The sequence below is a fragment of the Zingiber officinale genome, chromosome 6B, assembly GCF_018446385.1.
Source record: "Zingiber officinale cultivar Zhangliang chromosome 6B, Zo_v1.1, whole genome shotgun sequence".
NCBI lineage: Eukaryota > Viridiplantae > Streptophyta > Magnoliopsida > Zingiberales > Zingiberaceae > Zingiber > Zingiber officinale.
In genome coordinates this window covers 22,593,324-22,612,715 of record NC_055996.1, presented here as the reverse complement: position 1 = coordinate 22,612,715, position 19,392 = coordinate 22,593,324, and the positions used below count along the sequence as shown (strand labels likewise).

General features: G+C 34.2%; 1 protein-coding gene across 2 annotated transcripts; it reads right to left on the bottom strand.

Moving 5' to 3' along the window:
* Positions 1 to 8,665: 8,665 nt before the first annotated feature.
* On the bottom strand, positions 8,666 to 17,285 carry LOC121992249 (poly [ADP-ribose] polymerase 2-A-like). Of its 2 annotated transcripts, none has more exons than XM_042546480.1 (18): positions 17,075 to 17,285; positions 16,809 to 16,959; positions 16,616 to 16,737; positions 16,034 to 16,115; positions 15,289 to 15,521; positions 15,062 to 15,191; positions 14,492 to 14,547; positions 14,281 to 14,354; positions 13,256 to 13,302; positions 13,127 to 13,176; positions 12,344 to 12,406; positions 11,389 to 11,469; positions 10,774 to 10,884; positions 10,547 to 10,622; positions 10,201 to 10,343; positions 10,049 to 10,122; positions 9,041 to 9,146; positions 8,666 to 8,946 (listed from the first exon to the last, which is right to left on the bottom strand). In XM_042546480.1, the coding sequence occupies exons 1-18, from the start codon at positions 17,156 to 17,158 to the stop codon at positions 8,854 to 8,856; spliced, it is 1,776 nt and encodes a 591-aa protein (XP_042402414.1). In that variant the 5' UTR covers positions 17,159 to 17,285; the 3' UTR covers positions 8,666 to 8,853. The 2 variants fall into 2 exon arrangements, with proteins under 2 accessions (XP_042402414.1, XP_042402415.1); XM_042546481.1 differs by having other exon boundaries at positions 16,616 to 16,731.
* Between the last annotated feature and the right edge of the window lie 2,107 nt (positions 17,286 to 19,392).

Here is a 19,392-nt window from a genome sequence, read left to right as displayed (position 1 = left end):
CTCATTTGGGCATGGTCATGCACTTAGTGGTCTCACTCTATCAAGAATATTGATATCTCTCCCGTCATATAGGAGGGATAGATCCCATCTACATCACTCACATCCCTCCGCATAATTTGTCACATACCCAGTAATCGCCTTTATAGTCCACCCAATTACGGGTGACGTTTGACGAAGCCAAAGTATGCAACTCCTTATGTAAGGAACCATGGTGACTTCAGGTCTAAGGACTAATAGTCATACTAATAGCCACATGAGAAAGTATATGACACTCATATAACGATCAATGATACTTTCTCATGGCGGGTCATTCAGTATACATTCTCCAATGCATACCCATGTGTCAACTTGATATCTCTATATCCATGACTTGTGAGATCAAGTCATCGAGTTGACCTACATGCTAGTCTCGTCGTATTAACATTGTCCCTGAATGTTAATACTTGACTAGGAATGATTAAGAGTAGTGTTCCCTATATCATCTCACTATCGATTCAATCAATCGATTGATATAGGTAAGAACGTTCTACTCAAGGACGCTATTATACTTAGTTATTTGGCACCAATACAAGTAAGTATAATAACCATAAACAAATATCTTTATACACATAAGAATATGATACAATGAGTCCATACAACAATCATCAAATGATTGGCTCTATGGCTCTAACTAACAGGATGCATTATGGGTTGGTATGAGCAAATACATCAAGAGGAAGCCAAAATTAGAACTTTAGGTCAAGGTTCAATTAAATAATTTTACTAGATTTTAGATTTTGTGTCAATCTTGAGATTGGTGATAGATACATTTTGTAATGTATTTTTCTCAAGTAGACATGAGTAAAACAGACCTCTCCACAAAATTTGAGAATTTTTGGAGGTCTGTGGAATTTCTGGTGCATTTCTGAAGTTGGTCAGAAAAGGTTAATTTTTATAAAAATAGGGTACCAGTTGACTAGTGCAGATACTAGTCGACTGATAACAGTGTTTTTTAGCACAGAATATCTCTGTAAGCTCATTTTGATGAGGGCAATCGACTGGTGTCGATATTAATGGACTGGTAACATTGTTTTTCGACCACGGAATGCTTCTGTAAGGTTGTGTTGAAGGGAGCAGTCGATTGGTACTTGGGGTTAGTCGACTGATACCAGCCTGAAATTATTTTTCAGCACTGTTATTGACCGTGTCAACTCGATTAGATGTATGGGATCGATGGGGAATAAATACATGAGTTTCAGGTCAGTTTGGATGACAAGTTTTCAACAATTGGGATATTTTTGAAGAGCTTTTTGAATGTTAGGCAAAGGGTGGGAAGTAAGGTTTAGTTGGAAAAACCTTAAGTGTCTTTGCGTAGGGGGAACCTTGTGATAGGTTCATAAATATCTCTATAAGAAAATCCTAGCTCATTGGGGAGCTCAGGTGTAGGGGGAGCCTTATAGGTTCCAATGCATGTTTACATTTTGTTTCGGCAGTGTAAGTCCAAGTGTGTAGCCTTGGTAACGTAAGTCCATTCGGCAGTGTAAGTCCAAGTGTGTAGCCTTGGCAACGTAAGTCCATTCAACGATGTAAGTCCAAGTGTGTAGCCTTGGCAACGTAAGTCCATTCATTGTTAGCATGTTTATTTACTATTATGCTTTCCCTAACTTAAACGTATTACCAAATATTAAAAAGGGGGAGATTGTTGGAGTAATCCCAATGGTCCGTGTGACCATATGTTTTGGTGTTTGGGCAAAGGGTTTAAGTTAGGTTTACCCTTGTTATTTGATATGTGTATGTGAGTGTGCAGATTTGCAGGATACACATATGACTCAGCTTGATGGCTTCGGGTTCGGTGAAGGATGGAACATCTGAGGGATCATGGACAAGGCAGTAAGGACAAGGGTCGAGGGAAGCGACTTCGAGGCATACACGAAAAATGACATTGGGGACGAGCCGCGGGCTTAGATGCATCCAAGGGACGAGAACCAAAGGAAGTAGGCTTGAAGGCAAGATGTCAAGGCTGCAAAGAAAAGTCAAGTGAGTCGTAAGGGTATGAGTGCATGAGAAATTGTACTTAGGGAAAAATCCAGGGGGGACTGTAGCAGTCAACAGGGGCACTGTAGCAGTCAACGAATACTGTAGCAATTACTCTAGCAGTCGACTGGTGTACTGTAGCAATCGACTGGTGCACTGTAGCAGTCGACTGGTAGAGAGACGTAGAGAGAGTCATTGGGTTGTCACCAGTCGACTGGTGCAAGGACTTGTCGACTGGTAACGGTAAACAACAGGGCTATTTTCTTCCAAGCTCTATAAGAAGGAGCTTGGGATGGTCGACCAAGGTGACGAAATTAGACTTGGTTAAAGCCTAAATTGTAGTCACAAGAGTTCTCAAGTGCTTGTAAAATCCAAGAGCTCTTAGTGAGTTTTGTGGTGAGGTTTCTCACAAGGAGCGACTTGAGATAGCCAGAGTTTGACGGGGGCTAATCCACCGAAGGATCGGGATCGTCCACCTTACGGACAACCGTGGAGTAGGAGCAAACTATCTCCGAACCACGTTACATCGATGTGTATTGGTTTGCATTCTTTCTTTTAGTGTTTAGCTTGTTTGTATTTATATTATTCCGCTGCGCAAGCAAGCATACGTAGGAAGCAATCAAGTTGGGGTGACCTAGCTATCCAACCCCCCTTCTAGCCAGCCACCAATCTCCTACAGAGTACACCGACGGACGAGAATAAGGCGTGCGGCATTTCCGAGGGATGAGAAGCCAGATCGGAAGCTTACTCGAGAAGGACGGAAGTTGGGTTCGGGTGAACCCTATTTTGGATGGTCAAAATCACCCAAGCGAGCAGGGCCGGAGCGGAAGATTCGCACCAATGTGAGTGGAACCGAAGCAAGGGGTCGGGATCGAAAAACAGCAAGGGGTTGATTTTTCTACCCGGGGTGCCCGGACCAGTCCAGGGCGCTCGGACCTAGTCGAGGCCCCTGAACCAGTCCAGAGCGGCCAAACTCTGGGTGCCCAGAACCATTCCGAGCGCCCGGAACCCAACTTTCATCCACAGTGACATGGCTTTTGACTGTTGCATCGGGGATAGATTTATATATCATTCCAGGCGCCTGGAACGGTTCCAAGTGCCCTATACAGGGCTATATAAATAGCTCTGCTCCCAGAAGCTAAGTAGAACAAGAAATACTCAAGCAACACTTGTAGACGCTTTCATTTCTGTTTAGCTTCATCTTTTCTATGCTTTCATTGCTGTAAAGAGGCTTCTCCGCCTTAAGGAGAAATTAGTGCAACTTCACTGCCTTGGATTAACAACGTCCCCTGTTGTAACCAAGTAAACCCGTGTGCCTTTGTCTTTTAGTCCTTTTGTATTTCTTATATACAAGTGTTATTTTAATCAAGTTATTTATTACGAGAAAGGTTTTCGTTTGTTTAATTTGTGCAGGGGATATTCACCCCCCTCTAGCCGGCCACCAAGAGTCCTAACAAGTGGTAACAGACCCAGAACGCTTCAAGAGGACTAATCGCCGAACGAAGAACAAGAGATAACCGGACCAAACATCTACCCACCAAAGTTCGAGGGGGAGTTCGCAAGTTGGAAAAAGAGAATGGAGGTTTTTTCAAAACAGACTTTGATTTATTGTTAATAATGGAATTTGGTTTTGAAACACCCGAGGGCAAGGAAAAGTATCAATGGACGAAGAAGGAACAAGTCGACTTCGTGGCAAATGGCAAAACAGAGTTTCATCTGCTGAGAGTCCTACCGTCACAAGAAGTCAACTAGATCGGAGCTTACAAGTCCGCCAAGGAGCTCTAGGAAAAATTCTTGGAACTTCACAAAGGAACCTCGGTGGCTAAACTTGCAAGACGGGACTTACTTCACAACCAGATTAGCAACATATGATTAGAAGAAGACAAAACTATAGCACATCTTCACTCGAGGATCAAGGAGCTCATCACCGGACTTTTGAATCTTGGAGAAAAAGTAAGCAACAGAGATTCGCTAAGGTACGCTATTAATGCATTCCCTAGAAATATAAAATGGGCATCATTAGTAGATGTCTACTATATCTCTAAGTATTTAGAATCTGTTACCTTAGAAGAATTATTTTCAACTTTTGAAATCCATGAAACAAGATGTGCAGATTCAAAGGAGTCAAAGCACAACATTGACTTTAAGGCAAAAATAGACGGACAATATTTAGAATCCTCTCTCGACGATGACGAAATGGTAATGATGGTAAGGCAATTTAAAAAATTATTTAAATCTAGAAAAACTAACCATCTATAGGGTAAAAAGAAAAAAAAAATCAAATGCTACCACTGCAATGAAGAAGGGCACGTTAAGGACAAATGTCCTAAATTGAAGAACAAAGACAAGGGCAAGAACAAGAAGCATGTCCAATCTAACAAGTATAAGACGCTAAAGGATACGTGGGATGAAACGTCGTCAGAATCAGAGATTGAGGCTTTCTCCATACTTGCATTAATGGCAAGCCATCAAGAAAATAAACACGAAGTAAGCTCGTCCGAAATGAACATCGACAGCATCGATAAAGGGGGAGCTACATCGGATGAAAGTAACAGTTCAGGAGGAGCTATGGATGATGGGATAGACAAGGTAAGTCAGGTACGATCTCTGCCTCCTGATAAATTATTAGTTTAAAGAATGTCTACTAACTTTTATTTATTAGTTTAAGATAAGTAGTTATATCTTTTGTAGTTTAACATCGTATTTTCTATTCATAACTAATCTCAATCAAATTTCATTCAGGATCCAGAGATGATTTTATTCATGATTTTGATTAGCACGTATTGTATATGATAATTTGTCTTGTTCCTTATTTTGATTAGGATAACATAAACTTTATCTTGTATTGGTTGATCTACTTTAGATTTTTATTTATTATATTTGGATTTGTGTTTGGATTTAATATTATGTATCCATTGTGCATTTTAGTTCATATAGATTGTTAGAATGTAATTTGTGATGTGTAATGAATTTGTTATGTTGTAATTTGTGATGTGTGATGATTTTGTTATAAGTTTTATTGTGATGTTTCATAAGTTTATTATAAAAACCATCATTTTCTACAAAGAGGTAAAGGAGACGAATAATTTAGACCATACGATAAAAATGCATGTAATTATTATTTCTATTTTGTCACCCAGTGTGAACAACTGTCCATAATAAGCTTACATTGGCTCCACCCCTCGATACAGAAGGGCATACTCTGCTGCACTGCCACTTCACTTCTGTCTGTTTCTTCCTCTTCTGTTGCGTCTTCAAATTCTTGAGTGTTGAATCTGAAGAGTATTCGATATTACAGGCCGAGTGATATAAGAGTGCAGGTCGATGTGGCAGAGCTTCGAGTGATTTATGTCGGATATTATAGGCCGAGTGATATAGGAGTGCAGGTCGATGCGGCAGAGCTTCGAGTGATTTATGTCGGACATGATAGCAATAGTCCCTATGTTTTAAAAAATATATATATTATTTAATAGTAAAAGATAATTTTTTAAATAAATAAATATATATTTATATAAACTCTAAACTAAGATTCAAATAAAAAAATCTATATATATATATATATATAAAAGGATTTGTTATCCTGCGCGACGCCACAGTGTGCAACTGTACGCGCCGCGCAGGATAACAACTGTTTTTTTTTTTAAGAGTTTATTTCTAGGACTCAGGCTTTGGTTATAGTGTTTGGTTTTAAAAAAAAATTAAAATAAAATTAATTTAAGTATTTATTGAGTATTGTAATATGTTAAGGGGATATATTAAGGTATTAGAAATTTATATAAGGAAATGTGAAAATTTTAAATTATTTTTTAATTTAAAAATTAATAAAAAAACACCGATTGATATGATGAGCGCGCAAAGTCACGCACTGTGTAGATAAAATATATATATAATGATATATATATATAAATCTTATTTATATATATATATATATATATATATATATAAATTATCAAAAATATATAAAATGCCAAAATACTTAAAATACTAAAAAATAAAATTAATAAATAATAATGATAATAATATAATTTTTCAAATTTTTTTATAGTATTTATCCTTGAATTTAGAATAATTTTAAATGAGAGTCAAATAAAATATTATTTAGTACTAAATCGATACGATTCATCGACAGTTGCTGGATTTTTGAATTAGCACGTTGAAAAAAACACATATTTAATTCTTCGTCATCTTTGTAGTATACAGGGTGTCGGAAATTAACTAGTGGCCCTAGCAAATCACGAAGTCAATCACTCCGCTTGCATATTTAGGCACTGAAGTCCAAATGACATAGCCCTTGTTAAATCTGGCGACAATTTAAGATAATATCTTCGATGATGTGCATATGAAGCCTTATGTTATAGGCCCGAGCGCACACGATCCCATCACGACGGACAGATTTAGCAACTAACCGAAAGAAAGATTTCTTAAAACAGTAAAATTTATTGGTCAGAATTTGATCATTTAGAAATAAATTATAATGTATACATATACATATATGTAATTAATTTATAAATATGATATTACTAAAATATCCTTACTAATAACTTACACAATATATTTTGATTTATCAGATTTTAATCATTTAGCACTATTCATATCAAAAAGCTCGTGTTAGACCTATCTGATCAGAAGAGGCGACACTGATTGCATTATAAACTCCTTCAAAAGTAAACTCAACATCATCACTAACATAAAGATTCACACGAGGATCTTCATATCCAATAGCCATTTTGAGAAAGAACCCATTGAAGAATGACGTGATACTTTTTTTCGCAGGACAACACTATCACCTCCTCCAACAACTAGAACCTTTTTAGGGTTTGGAATAAAGTAAAGAGGAAGATGAGTAATCCCTTCTTGGTAAGAACACCCATCCCTCTCTGTACGTGACTCCATCCAAGACAAGAACCATGCCACATGGGGATGACCACGAAGCACCACCCAGGCATGATGGCCGAGAGGTCATCCTTAATTAGCCGAACCCAAGGATCCATTGGTGCTCGGCCGCCAGCGACCTCCTACTTCACTGCATGCTGGAAGGCAGCAATGGCTTCTTCAACAGCCTCCTTGGCTTGAACAGAACCCAAGAATAAATTTCTTCCTCTTCAACTTTACTATCTTCCAAAACAAATTCTGATTCATCAAAATATGGATGATTGCCTTGTTGTTATGCACCGTCAAGCAATTTATATTTGCAATGAACATCCTCATTCACTTTGTCATCTAATTGTTTAGCACATGAAACGGAGTCTTTCATAGGACAGTTAATATTCTATCACTAATATATTTATCTAATTCTATCAATGAATCCTTAAAAATCAACAAACTCGTAAACGATTAAAGTCTTATGGTCATCATCGTAAAATACCTCGTCAACTTTTTCATTCAAATCATCTTCAAATCCGTTAAGGTCATCTTAAGCGTCGAAGTTATCATCCTCCATGGCAAAACCTAATCGTCCTGGGAACTAAGCTTGAGTGTATCCAAAAAGAAGAAAGTGATCTTTTATCTATTTCTTCTTCTCTCAATTTTTTATCTTTGTTTTACCCTATTTATATCGTGAGCACTGCAAGTGCTCCCACCACGTCGATACTCGACCCTTAGTCTGATGGCAATCGGTTTCACTATCATCCTATCTCAAACTTCATTATAGTTAAAGATTCACTCCACCTTATTGTTCTAATGAATAAAATTCACTACATGTGACGTACAAAAAAATTCAAGTAAATTAACTCAAAATCCGAAATCTTCATGTCGATTCTCTCAACCACGTACTTCACAATCATCAAGACTTCACGTCACTAGATATTAGGTTAAAATTGTTATTTGTCTCTGTAAATCTTCAATCTCATCTTAGGTGCTACGATCACAATGCGAGATTTCTCAGTCAAAACTTGCTTGGAACGACCATGATCATAATCACGATGACCTTACATTAGATCTGATACTCGACTTCTTCAATCGAAACTTACTAACTCTAATACCAACTAACGTCAAATAAGATAATAATTATCCTACGGGCCGATGAAAATGAGAAATTGAAAAAAAAAAAAAAAATAGAAAAAAAATCATCATCCTCTAAATTTTCTTTAAAAATAATTTTATTTAATAATCAATGATAATTTCTCAACCCATATTTATATAAACTTTAAACATTAAAACACAAATTAAGGGGAAAACAATCCTAGCATATAGGCCACAATTTCTATTTTATAAAGGAAAAATTATTAACTTATAATTCTAAAATTTTTAAATAGACTCAAAATCTAAATAAAAAATATCAAAAATACTAACCAAAAGTATTAATTAAAACCTTCAAATCCTCACGATGCTTCTCTCCAGCAAACAATAAACTACCGCTGAAAACGCGTAGTTCTACAATTCTGGACTTTGTTTCCTTATAATTCTTACTGTGAAGCATGCAGAAAAGAGGATAGAAGAATTCAATTTAAACCCAGGACTTTTTACAGTGATATAGGAGCGCAAATCTACTTGAGAGCTAAAATTCTCCTAAGAAACATCCACCTCAGCGGAACTCAACCTTAAAAAACAAAACACACCTTAGTGCAGAACAGAAGCCCCAGTGAAATAAACCAGGGTTGCACATAAATGAAGCAATTCCTAAACAACTATAACTAAAAAGGATTACGCCATATAAGATTGATTGTCACCATAGTTATATTTGTCCATTCAGATGAAAGAAGAATCACGTTCGACATACCACAAGATTTTTTACAGTGATTTAACCTTCAGCCACCATAATGATGTACAAAATGCATCAAAGTTCTCTAGGTTTTGGATATCACAACAAAATGTCCGAAGGTGAATGACTGAAGCAGTTGGTTAATGTTTGAAATTGAACTGCACTTGAATGACATACCGCATCCGAATCTGCTCTAAGTTGTACACAATGTATTCATTGTACAACAAACTACTCTGCATGATTCATGAGATGTTTTGTAGTTGTTACTTCATGCAAAATTGTGATCTTAGAGAGTTAAATCAAATACTTTAGAACATTAAATATTACCTGGAAAACATTCTGTTTTTCTGGTGTTCCAAGAGGAACAATCACACCATCTTCTAGGATTTGGGAATCCGACATCTTAGGAGCTGTGAATCCAACCCCTTTTGTACTGTAAAATCATATACTGCATATTACTTCAACAGCAACAAATTCCACAAAAATATACATGGTTTAGAAGTCTTATTATTATACTATATGGACAGATGTTACATGTGCCACAAATCCACTACAATTTCTAGAATCACTCGGGATCATCTAAACGAGGCCTAGGAAAAAGGCACCAAATAAAATGTGAATATTATAGAGGACCCTCTTCTAGCTATTTCATTGGTCTGGATGAAATCCTAGCCACTGAAAATTGTGCATTATTATCTGAGAGATCAGACAACTGGAAAAGGGTCCTTGATAGGAAATCCATTGAAGGGCTAGTCCATAAGAGTTGTGGTCTATCTGATAGGTGACAAAGGAGCATAGACCATGGTTTCCAATTGAGTATCTCATGATATGCATTACATGAAAATTTACCAGTCGTCTTCATGGTGTAATTGTACAAGTGAGTAAAGCTTCAAGGCATTATTACATTAATCCTTAATTTTCTTTCCTCAAGTTAGCAAGTCAATGGGCCAAGTATGATTAAATGTGGAAGCATGCTGTGAGATATCTTTATCAAGTGCAGTTCATTGTCCTGAACATCCAAGTTAAAGGATGATATTTTCAGATCAACAAAATGATTGCATTTTATTTACATCACGTCAATGGGAGATCATAAATATTGAACCACATTTGGCTTTATAAAAAAAGTATGTGAAATGTAGCATAGTTGAGTGAACAAGGACAAAAATATATCCACCTGAAGAAAATAGCCAGAGATCAAGTGTGATGTAAGAGATACCTCCCTTGATGTGTCTCATGTTCCAATAATCAAATGCAATTATATATATATATATATATATATATATATATATATATATATAATTCCAATGACAGAATCTAGCAAAGGTTGATGCAAACCTTAATTTCCCCTTAGGTAATTGATCAGCATTATAATTAGCAGACAGTAGCTCAGCCATATCACCAAGTGCAACCTATGGGAAAAGGTAATCTCAATCAACAAAAGCTAAATATTGAAACTTAAATGCTGTTAGTTACCGTATGGCATTTACCTCGCAAAGGAGCAACACTCCTTCTCTGGACTGTGTTGATGAATAACAATAATTTGCACTCTTTGAAAACATATCGGCAAAATAAACCCCCTTTCCAAACATGTAACCAGTAACGGGTGCTTCTGGAGGTGCAATCCTCAACCCTGATGTTCAAGGATCATGAATAAATTCATCAAGAAACTATTAACATCTTTTCAGTTTAATAAAATAATCCAATCTCAAGAAATTCAACAATGAATAGAACCTTCCTAAATGAGAAAATAATTAAAATAAACCTCCATGGAACTAATTTCAGTAAGCATGAAATGTCAATGACAAACAGCATTCAATTGACAAAGGGGGACACCTTGAGAAAGGATCCCGGTCCAGTTTGTGAGTCGGGAACCATGCCACAGAAGCATCCTATTCTTGGTGTTAGAGAACTGTAACAGAGTAATAATCATTTTAATGAGAAGGAATCACTAAGAATTCCTGGCATAAGTGTGTAATAATTTTAACTCTGAATAGGCAAACACTACAGCAAAACAATAGATAAAACATAAAAAAATGTGAGATAAAAGGATTCATTTTAACCTTTTTGAATCGTTCAAGTTCATCTTTCCTGGAAACCTTAAATATCTGCACAATATCAACGGTATAGCCTGAATGTGTTTTGGCATGTGTATTCAACAAGTACTTCTTTATCTGGTAAAAAACATCCAAGGTTACAATTGACAAATAGGGAGATAGCTTACCATAACAAATCTGACAAGAAGGATATCAAGATTACAACCAAGCTTTATTGTATAAATTAAAAATCAATATCCTATTTCATATTTGTATCTTGTAAAATAATCATTCTGCAGCTATTATAGAAAGAAAAATCTGTATATTGGTACAAACACAAAAGATTGCACTGTATAATGCATACAAATTGTAAAGGTTTAGTTAGATGTATGTGTCAATAGATACAACAAAGATATTAATTAACCTGACAATGGAAGCCTTTTAGTCACAGATTTTGGCTCCACAACATTTGATGATATCCTAAGTCAGTGCATTGCTAATTTCAAAACTTAATTTATGACACTACATATTGAATGTTTGTAGAATATCAGTTCTACAAATGCAAACTCAAAAAGGAATAAGCTTTTGTAGAATCATTTAGCATTGATGAGTTTTAACATGTAAAAGGAAAACAGAGATTACCATAGCGAATTCCTTGGTATCAACTTCAATAGGTGATAGTTCACATTGCAGCTGCTTGTACCGAGAATTTAGAGGGTCATCCTTCAAAGTTAAAAAGAAATCACAATCATATATGTCGGAAAAGCAAGCCTGCACTGCACTTAGTTTTGTTACCAAAACCAAATGAAATACATATGCATGAACTGTTTCAATTCCAGTTGCTTGTGCTTTGGGTTTAGTGAGTTATCCTTCAACATGAAAAGAACCTCCAGTGGAATATTCTATACAATAAAGCTTGCACTCAATTGGTTAAACACAACATTATGGCATATATCTTTCACCTGATATTGCTATTGTTACAATCTTTATTCTCATGCATAATATTTAAAAGATAAGTATTATCAATCAATATTTCTCTTAAAATAAAGCATAGTTTATCTACTTCCCAGAACAAAATTATCTTAATTGCAATATATGCTCCAAAACAAATATGAGATGGGGTGAATACATTTGGATCATGTGGTATAAATTTTTTCGAATTTTTAACTAATATAAAGGTTTCATCATTATAGGAGAAGGAAGTACAACTATAACTTGTGAGACATCTAGCTTGTGCAATTCAAAAAAAAAAAAAAAAGGAAAACGAATCTCGATAAAATCTACAATATCTGAAAGCATCCAGTTCGATTAATCGCAGTTTCTCAAAGATATTATGCTGGGAAAATATAACTATACCAAGAAAAATCCAAATGATAACTTAAAATGCTGTATGGATTTGGAAATTTTAACATCATAAAAGAGTTAGAAGAAAATGAAGTTTGTATTGGAACTCTGGAAGTTCTATGATTTAATTTGTTTAGTTATAGAAACTTGAGAATTAAGAGTCTTGTGATTAATTATTAATACATTACAACTCTCCATCAGTATCTTAATGCACTAATAAAAGTCTTGTGAACTGTTTTAGATCTAAAAGTACCTCTGCCTCAACATCATTCTGCAGAATTTTAGTAGCAATTTCAATCTCAGCTAAGCTCTCAACCTTCAAGAAAACCCCAAAAAACACTATTAGATAAAAGAAAATCTGAAAACAGTATACACAGTATATCATAAAACTCTAGGAAATAGGAGTAAGGGGTGTAAATGGATGCTGGTTTATGTAGATTTCTAGAAACTATAAAGAATCCTATGCAAATGTCAGCAAAAATTTAATATGGAAGTCAATGTTTTCTAACCAATAGTCAATAATATATTACAAATATAAGAAACTGCATTAAGCCTAAAAAGTAAGAACTGTAAGTATATACATTAACATTAATATGTGTGAAGCAGGCCATAAATACTCCCGAACTGAATAGTTGAATGAAACAAGCTATTAGGAGAGATAAATGTATGTTAACATAAAATACATCAGGCAAGCCATGAAAAAATCCCAAAACCAGATTCTTCTATGATTCATGTCATGAGCAAATATAATCTAGTGAATCTAACTAGTAGACACAGTAGTACCTATTTTTACATAGTTTTGTGCAGATAAGTAGCTTACAATCCTTGGAAAACAACAAAGCATCATCATGTGAACTATGTTGGCAAATTGGTGAATAGTAGCTATGTACATGCAAATGTGTGTTTTGTCAAATATAGCTAATTTCCATTGCACCAATTCAAATTTTATGGAGCAGGGGATTAACTTGAATACAAGCCGATGAAAGTAGAGATACTTGCATCTTGATATTAGAAAGGGAAAGAGAGAAGTGTTTACCATTTCCAGTTTTGCCTTTAATTTGCCAGGAGTGTCAATGACAAACTCACCTGTCAATGTCATTATAGATATGAAATAGGGGCATTGTAGATAGCCAGTGTAAAAATTAAAAAAAAATAAGGGCCTTACGCATCTTTTTAAACCCAAAGTCATGAGGAATCACAGTATAGAACTCCCTGCAAAAATAAATCTTAGAAATAAGAGAACAAATATTTACCACTAACTAAAAAGAATAATAAAATGCAGAAATTGACAAAATAGTCATCATAGTGAGAAGGAAAGTAACTCATAGATAGCCTTAGAGTTTGCAGGTTCAAGTACTAACACTGAAATCTGAGAAGTTTTTTTGTGGAAATAATAGAAGAAATATGGTCATGACATGAAGTTTATTAGCTCATTGGCTAATTTTTTCAGATTTGTTTCTTCCTACAGCGAAGCTTGTTAACATGTCTATTCACTCAATTTCATCATTGTAGATATTTGTCTAGTTGATTCCAATTTTACAAGAGCAAACAATCAGCCAAACTTATAAAAGCAGGATTTCTAATTGGTTATAGTTTGTTCAAGAGTTGGGTGAAACATGTTAGCAATATGCTCAATTCATAAGTATAATGAATGTGTTCTACATGATATACAAACACTTTAATCAAAACATTGATGTGCAGTTACAGGATTTGAAGTAGGACTTACTAAGCTTAAATGATGAAAGATTAAAAGAAATTGATAACCAAATAGCTCGACAAGATTATACGAAGGGTCAAGGAAAAGAACGGTGACATAGCTTGATGATTGATGTATGAATGAGTGTCTACCTATCAATGTTCAGAATGATCATATGACTAACCATGCAGACCCCTACAGATGCATTGATTAAAATAGAATGTTTAGCTACAATAAAGGAAAATGATTGAATTTTTTTTGGCAAGAATTTAATAACATTTAACGAAGTGATTAGATGCTACTGTAATAAGTCTCCTCATCTTATTGACAATCGTTGCCATGGTAAACTGGCATGCTTATCCAGACAAACGTGTACTCTGTATATGCAAAAATCTAGCACTGATGTTTGAGAACAGTTTGACTACCACATCAAGTAAACAAAAAACTGCATGAAGACAGTGCAAGACAAGAATGTCTTACGATCGACTGCCTACCCACTTAATTCTTCACATTTTTCCTTGTTAAATTGTGCAAGTGCCTCTGAGATCCTTCGCAAAACATCATAACCCTATGTAAAAGATGAATCAACCAAATTAAGATAGAAAAAATGCACAACATAGACATAATTTGCCAAAATATTGTAGCAATTCATTTTCACTCAAATTTTACCAGCTGCTTTAATATCTAGAGATTTGGGAATTTTACCTTTAAAATGGTAGACTTACTCAGCTTGCCAAGTGGTAGTTTTTCAGCATTGTAACCTGGATAAAGAAGGATAGACTGTTTAACCTGATGATGAGAACACAAAAAGTAACCAGCTCTATGAAAATCATATTTAAATTGAAGACACAAGTAAATCTAGAGTAGAAGCCACAATGATCAATACATGATGAATACCCATTGCCAATTATACAATGACAAATTGGAAAACTATCATTAAATTGTGCCCATAATCCATACAAATTTGGTTATGTAAAATTCCATTACATAAAAGTCATTCTATCACCCATCTAAAGAATTTGTAGCCTGCACAGATGGCACACATTTCACAGCTTCTAGGGAAGAACAATCATTTGCATCAAAATCTTATGTTAGTGTATGTTTGCTTGTGAATTAAAGGCAGTTTGCTTTTATGGGCATGTTGAATTTATGCCAAACAAAAAAAAAATCCAACTGAAAATTATATCATTAGCATAAGTTAGAAGTTAGAACCTTCTCCCAATCTTCTGAACAGATTATCAACATTGTCATTATTTTAATGAGTCAACTTATTACCTATTTCCAACATTTGCTGCTTCATCATGCTGACATTGCAAATAAGGGAGACAAACTTTGCAATGCGAGAATCAAGCTTAGTGGGTTGAATTTGATTACTAGTAGATCCATCAATCTTCCTATTATGTACCTGTAATTTTAGACCAAATAATAGTGTTCAGACACATAATCTACTGCACTATCTGAGAAAAAATATTCAAGATAGCCACAGGAAGGCATGACACAACTGTTTCATTTTCTGAATCTGCATAGTCCATTTCCAACCAAGTATAACATTTCGGATGAAGTTTGAATTGTTTTCGTTGATGCCACCAATTCTTTGTCTTGGCATAAAATTTGTTGTCAAATTCATGAAATGCGTCTTCTTGAGAAGTGTAAGGTCCTAATAACTTATCTTGACCTCTTACTCCGACTCTGCCCCATCTATTGTAAACCATGAATGATCTGCCATCATCAGATTCTGCAACAGTACCAAATCAGTTTACTCATAAAAAATGATATTAAAATCCCAAAAAAAAATGCTGAAATATATAATATCACGTTGATATATAAGAATGCACATTGTGATAGCATAAGAAATATATATACATATAGTTAGCCAAAATAGCTAGTGAAGAGAGAAAGAATATCACATAATTGGAACTCAAAACTAAAGACATTGATACACATACAGCCCAAGAAAAATTGCACATTATTCCCTTCAACCTTTCTGCCAATTTCTTAGCAGGTCACATAACAATTATCTGTTGAGTACTAGCATAAATATTTTGTATTTGGACAGTCAAAAACATGTTAACTAAAATTGATTAGCTAACCTTCATTTTCCTTAGTTTCTTTAATATTTCTTGTGCCCAGAAGCAAAAATGATTAAAGCAGTTATATTGTTTCAAGCATGAAATTGGACTTAATTAATTGCTATAAAGTTGCTTGTTACATCACACTCAAGGAAAAAAAAACATAGGAATTACTCACCTAGAGCTTGAATGACATAAAACTTGTTATTATTATCTCCTACATTAGTTTGATTTAATGTAGCACTATAGATCTCCTCGGCCTGCAACAATAAACAATTTAGCAATTTAATTACAATTCTTTGACCAAAAACTAAAGTATAAAAAATAAAATAACAATTTCAAGAATGTAATATTATTGTCACACGTTTTTTGGCTTATTAACCACAGAACAAATGCACGAACCACAGCCTATCCATAAGGTTCCAGGTGTCAAACAATTTTATTCAAGGAGCAACTAGCAACATAAGATGCGCCTTTCATAGGTCTACTTGTAAGTAATGACTGGTTAACAGTGCAGAAAATTCATAATGCATATTGAAAAAAAGGGGTTGAATTAAATGTCATTCTGTGCGTACAACTTGCTTCTTAGTATTTATGTCTCAGACATGGAAGCATGTTTTCCTTATGAAGTTAAAACTGAATATTGTAATTTGAAACAATTCTACTAACAGCCACTCTTCTCGCATTGCAGATTTCATTCATTCTCGAGAGGAAAAAAAAAATAGTTCCACTTAGACGATAATGTTGCTCGATTGGGTACCTTTTGTAAGACATGAAAGTTCGATTTTATATGATCCGGGAGGAAGGGATCCAGAACGGCACCATTCTTCTTCGTCATTGTGACAAGCTTCTCCTTCTTACTTTTCCCTTCGTCCTCTATATCTAATCGCAACCAATCGATTCAATTGACTATCAAAACCCCAAAGACAAGCACGCAGAAGAAGAGAGACTACCTTTAGAAGCATCCTCCGGGGCATCATTCCTCCGCCTTTTCCTGCCGCCCTTGGAGGAGTCATCGTTGGAAGAATCAACGTCGCCAGCTGCCTTGTCCAGTGCGTCCGCCTCCTTCTTCTCCTTCCGAAGAGCGGCATCGAGGCGCCGGACCTAGGTAAGGAGAAAGAGATGAGTGAGCAAGCGCTAAGTGGCGGTTAGGGTGTGTGTGAGGGAGAGGGATAGGGAGAGAAGAGAAGAGAAGAGAAGAGAAGAGAAGGGAGCTTACGAGTGTGGGTTTGCTGCCGGAGGTGTCGAGGTCACGTAGGGAGAGCTGGGCGCGGAGTTCGTCGACCTTGAGCTTGGCGGACATATTTCTGCTAGTTCTAATTCCCCAGAACAAGAAGATTCATATATAGAAAAAGGAGGGCGAACGGGAAAAAAGCTTGCGGGAGAAGGAGGAGACGAAGAGACGGGTTGAGGAAATGTGCGTAGCACGACTTGATTTTTTTTTTTTTTTTTTTTTTGTTGACTAGGGAGACGACCTACCGGATTACCGGGTAAATTCGGATTCGTCCGAAATTTCTTGCATTTGTTCGGGTCTGCATTTCCGATAAAAAATAATAAAAATAGGTTACAATTTATCAAACAGTCCACTTAAAATTTTAAATTTATTATAATATATATGTTATTTTATTATTTATTAAAGGAAATACCTTTTCAAATACAATTCACATTACATTTTATTTTATTTTATTTTTTTTTATAATCTAACATTTTAAATTTATTATAATATGTATGTTATTTTATTATTTATTAAAGGAAATACCTTTTCAAATACAATTCACATTACATTTTATTTTATTTTATTTTTTTTTATAATCTAACATTTTAAATTTATTATAATATGTATGTTATTTTATTATTTATTAAAGGAAATACCTTTTCAAATACAATTCACATTACATTTTATTTTATTTTATTTTATTTTATTTTTTTTTTTGATAATCTAACTTTTTCTATCATTTTCCTTTTCTCTATTATTTTTCTCTCTCTTCTCTTTTTATAAACATGCATAACATATGAATTACATATATTTAATCAATTTTTTAATAACATTTAATATATTTGAAAAGTCAAAATAAACAATAGATAGTATATTTGAACTCTTTACAATCTCATAAATTCATTGGAACTTAAATGAATGTAATTGAAGTTCTCTAGGTCCATAAGTGGGTTTCGATCAAAATACTGATAGACCTAAAAAGTTCCGATTGCACCCATTTCAGTTTCTATGGATTTCTAAAGTTTCAAAGAGTTCAAATATGGTATACATTATTTATTTTGACTTTCATAGATGTTAATATGTAAAATGGAAGAATCGTCAAAAAGATCCATATTGGGCTTGATATGATTCCATATCAGGCCCAACGTGATCATGATATGATTCCATATCAGGTCCAATGTGGGCTTTTTTGACGATTCTTCTATTTTATATATTAACATCTATGAAAAGATAAAAAAATAATGGATACCATATTTGAATTCCTTGAAACTTCAGAAATTTATAGGAACTGAAATTGGTGCAATTGGAGCTATCTAGGTCCATCAGTGGATTTTAACCGAAACTCACTGATAAACCTAGAGAACTCCAATTATACTCATTTCAGTTCCAGTGAATTTCTGAAATTGCAAGGAGTTCAAATATACTATCCATTGTTTATTTTGACTTCTTCAAATGTATTAAAATATTATTAAAAAAATTGACTAAATCTATGTAATATTATTCATTATTATGTATACCTGTAAAAAAGAGAAGAGAGAAAAATAATAGAAAAAAAAAAGAAAAATAGTAGAAAAAGTGTGTTCTTTGATAAATAGTAACATAACAAACGTTCTTTTAGTAAATTTAAAACTTTAGATACGCCGTTTGGTAAATTATTGAAAAATAAAAATTCAAAAGGTGCTCCATGTTCAACTAATTTAAATTTGTCTGAATACCTAAATTATATAAAAAAATCTACATCATATTTTTTTATTTTCCATCAAATCTATCCCACACGGCTGCCTAATGATCTGTTTACTTGGATCATCTAGGCATGAAACAAACCTAGGCATGAGAGGAAAAACAGGAATTCATAGTCTGCTAGAGCCAGTGCCTGGAATGGCAAAAGAATTCATAGTCTGTTATAGGAGTGAATTTTTTTTTTCTAAATTAGATATAAAATTTGATATTTGATTCGAATGGAGAAAGATACATAGGACTATCAATATCTGATTAAATAATAAACTTATATATTAAAGATTATTTTAAAAAAAATCGTTAACTAGTTAAGTTTTATTGATGTTAGAAGTAGAGTTTATAAATTTTTATTTTTTTAATTATATATTTTTTAATATGAGATTAATTTTAATATATTTTTATTGAATGATGATAATTATATGGACAAAAGGAAAATTATTAATAGAGAAGATATTTAATTTTTTTTCATAGATATGAATATCCTAGACCTGATAGATATAGAGATGGACAATATAAAATCTAATCCGAACTTGAGCCATTATCATCCATATTTATTATAATATTATGATGTGATATATAATTTT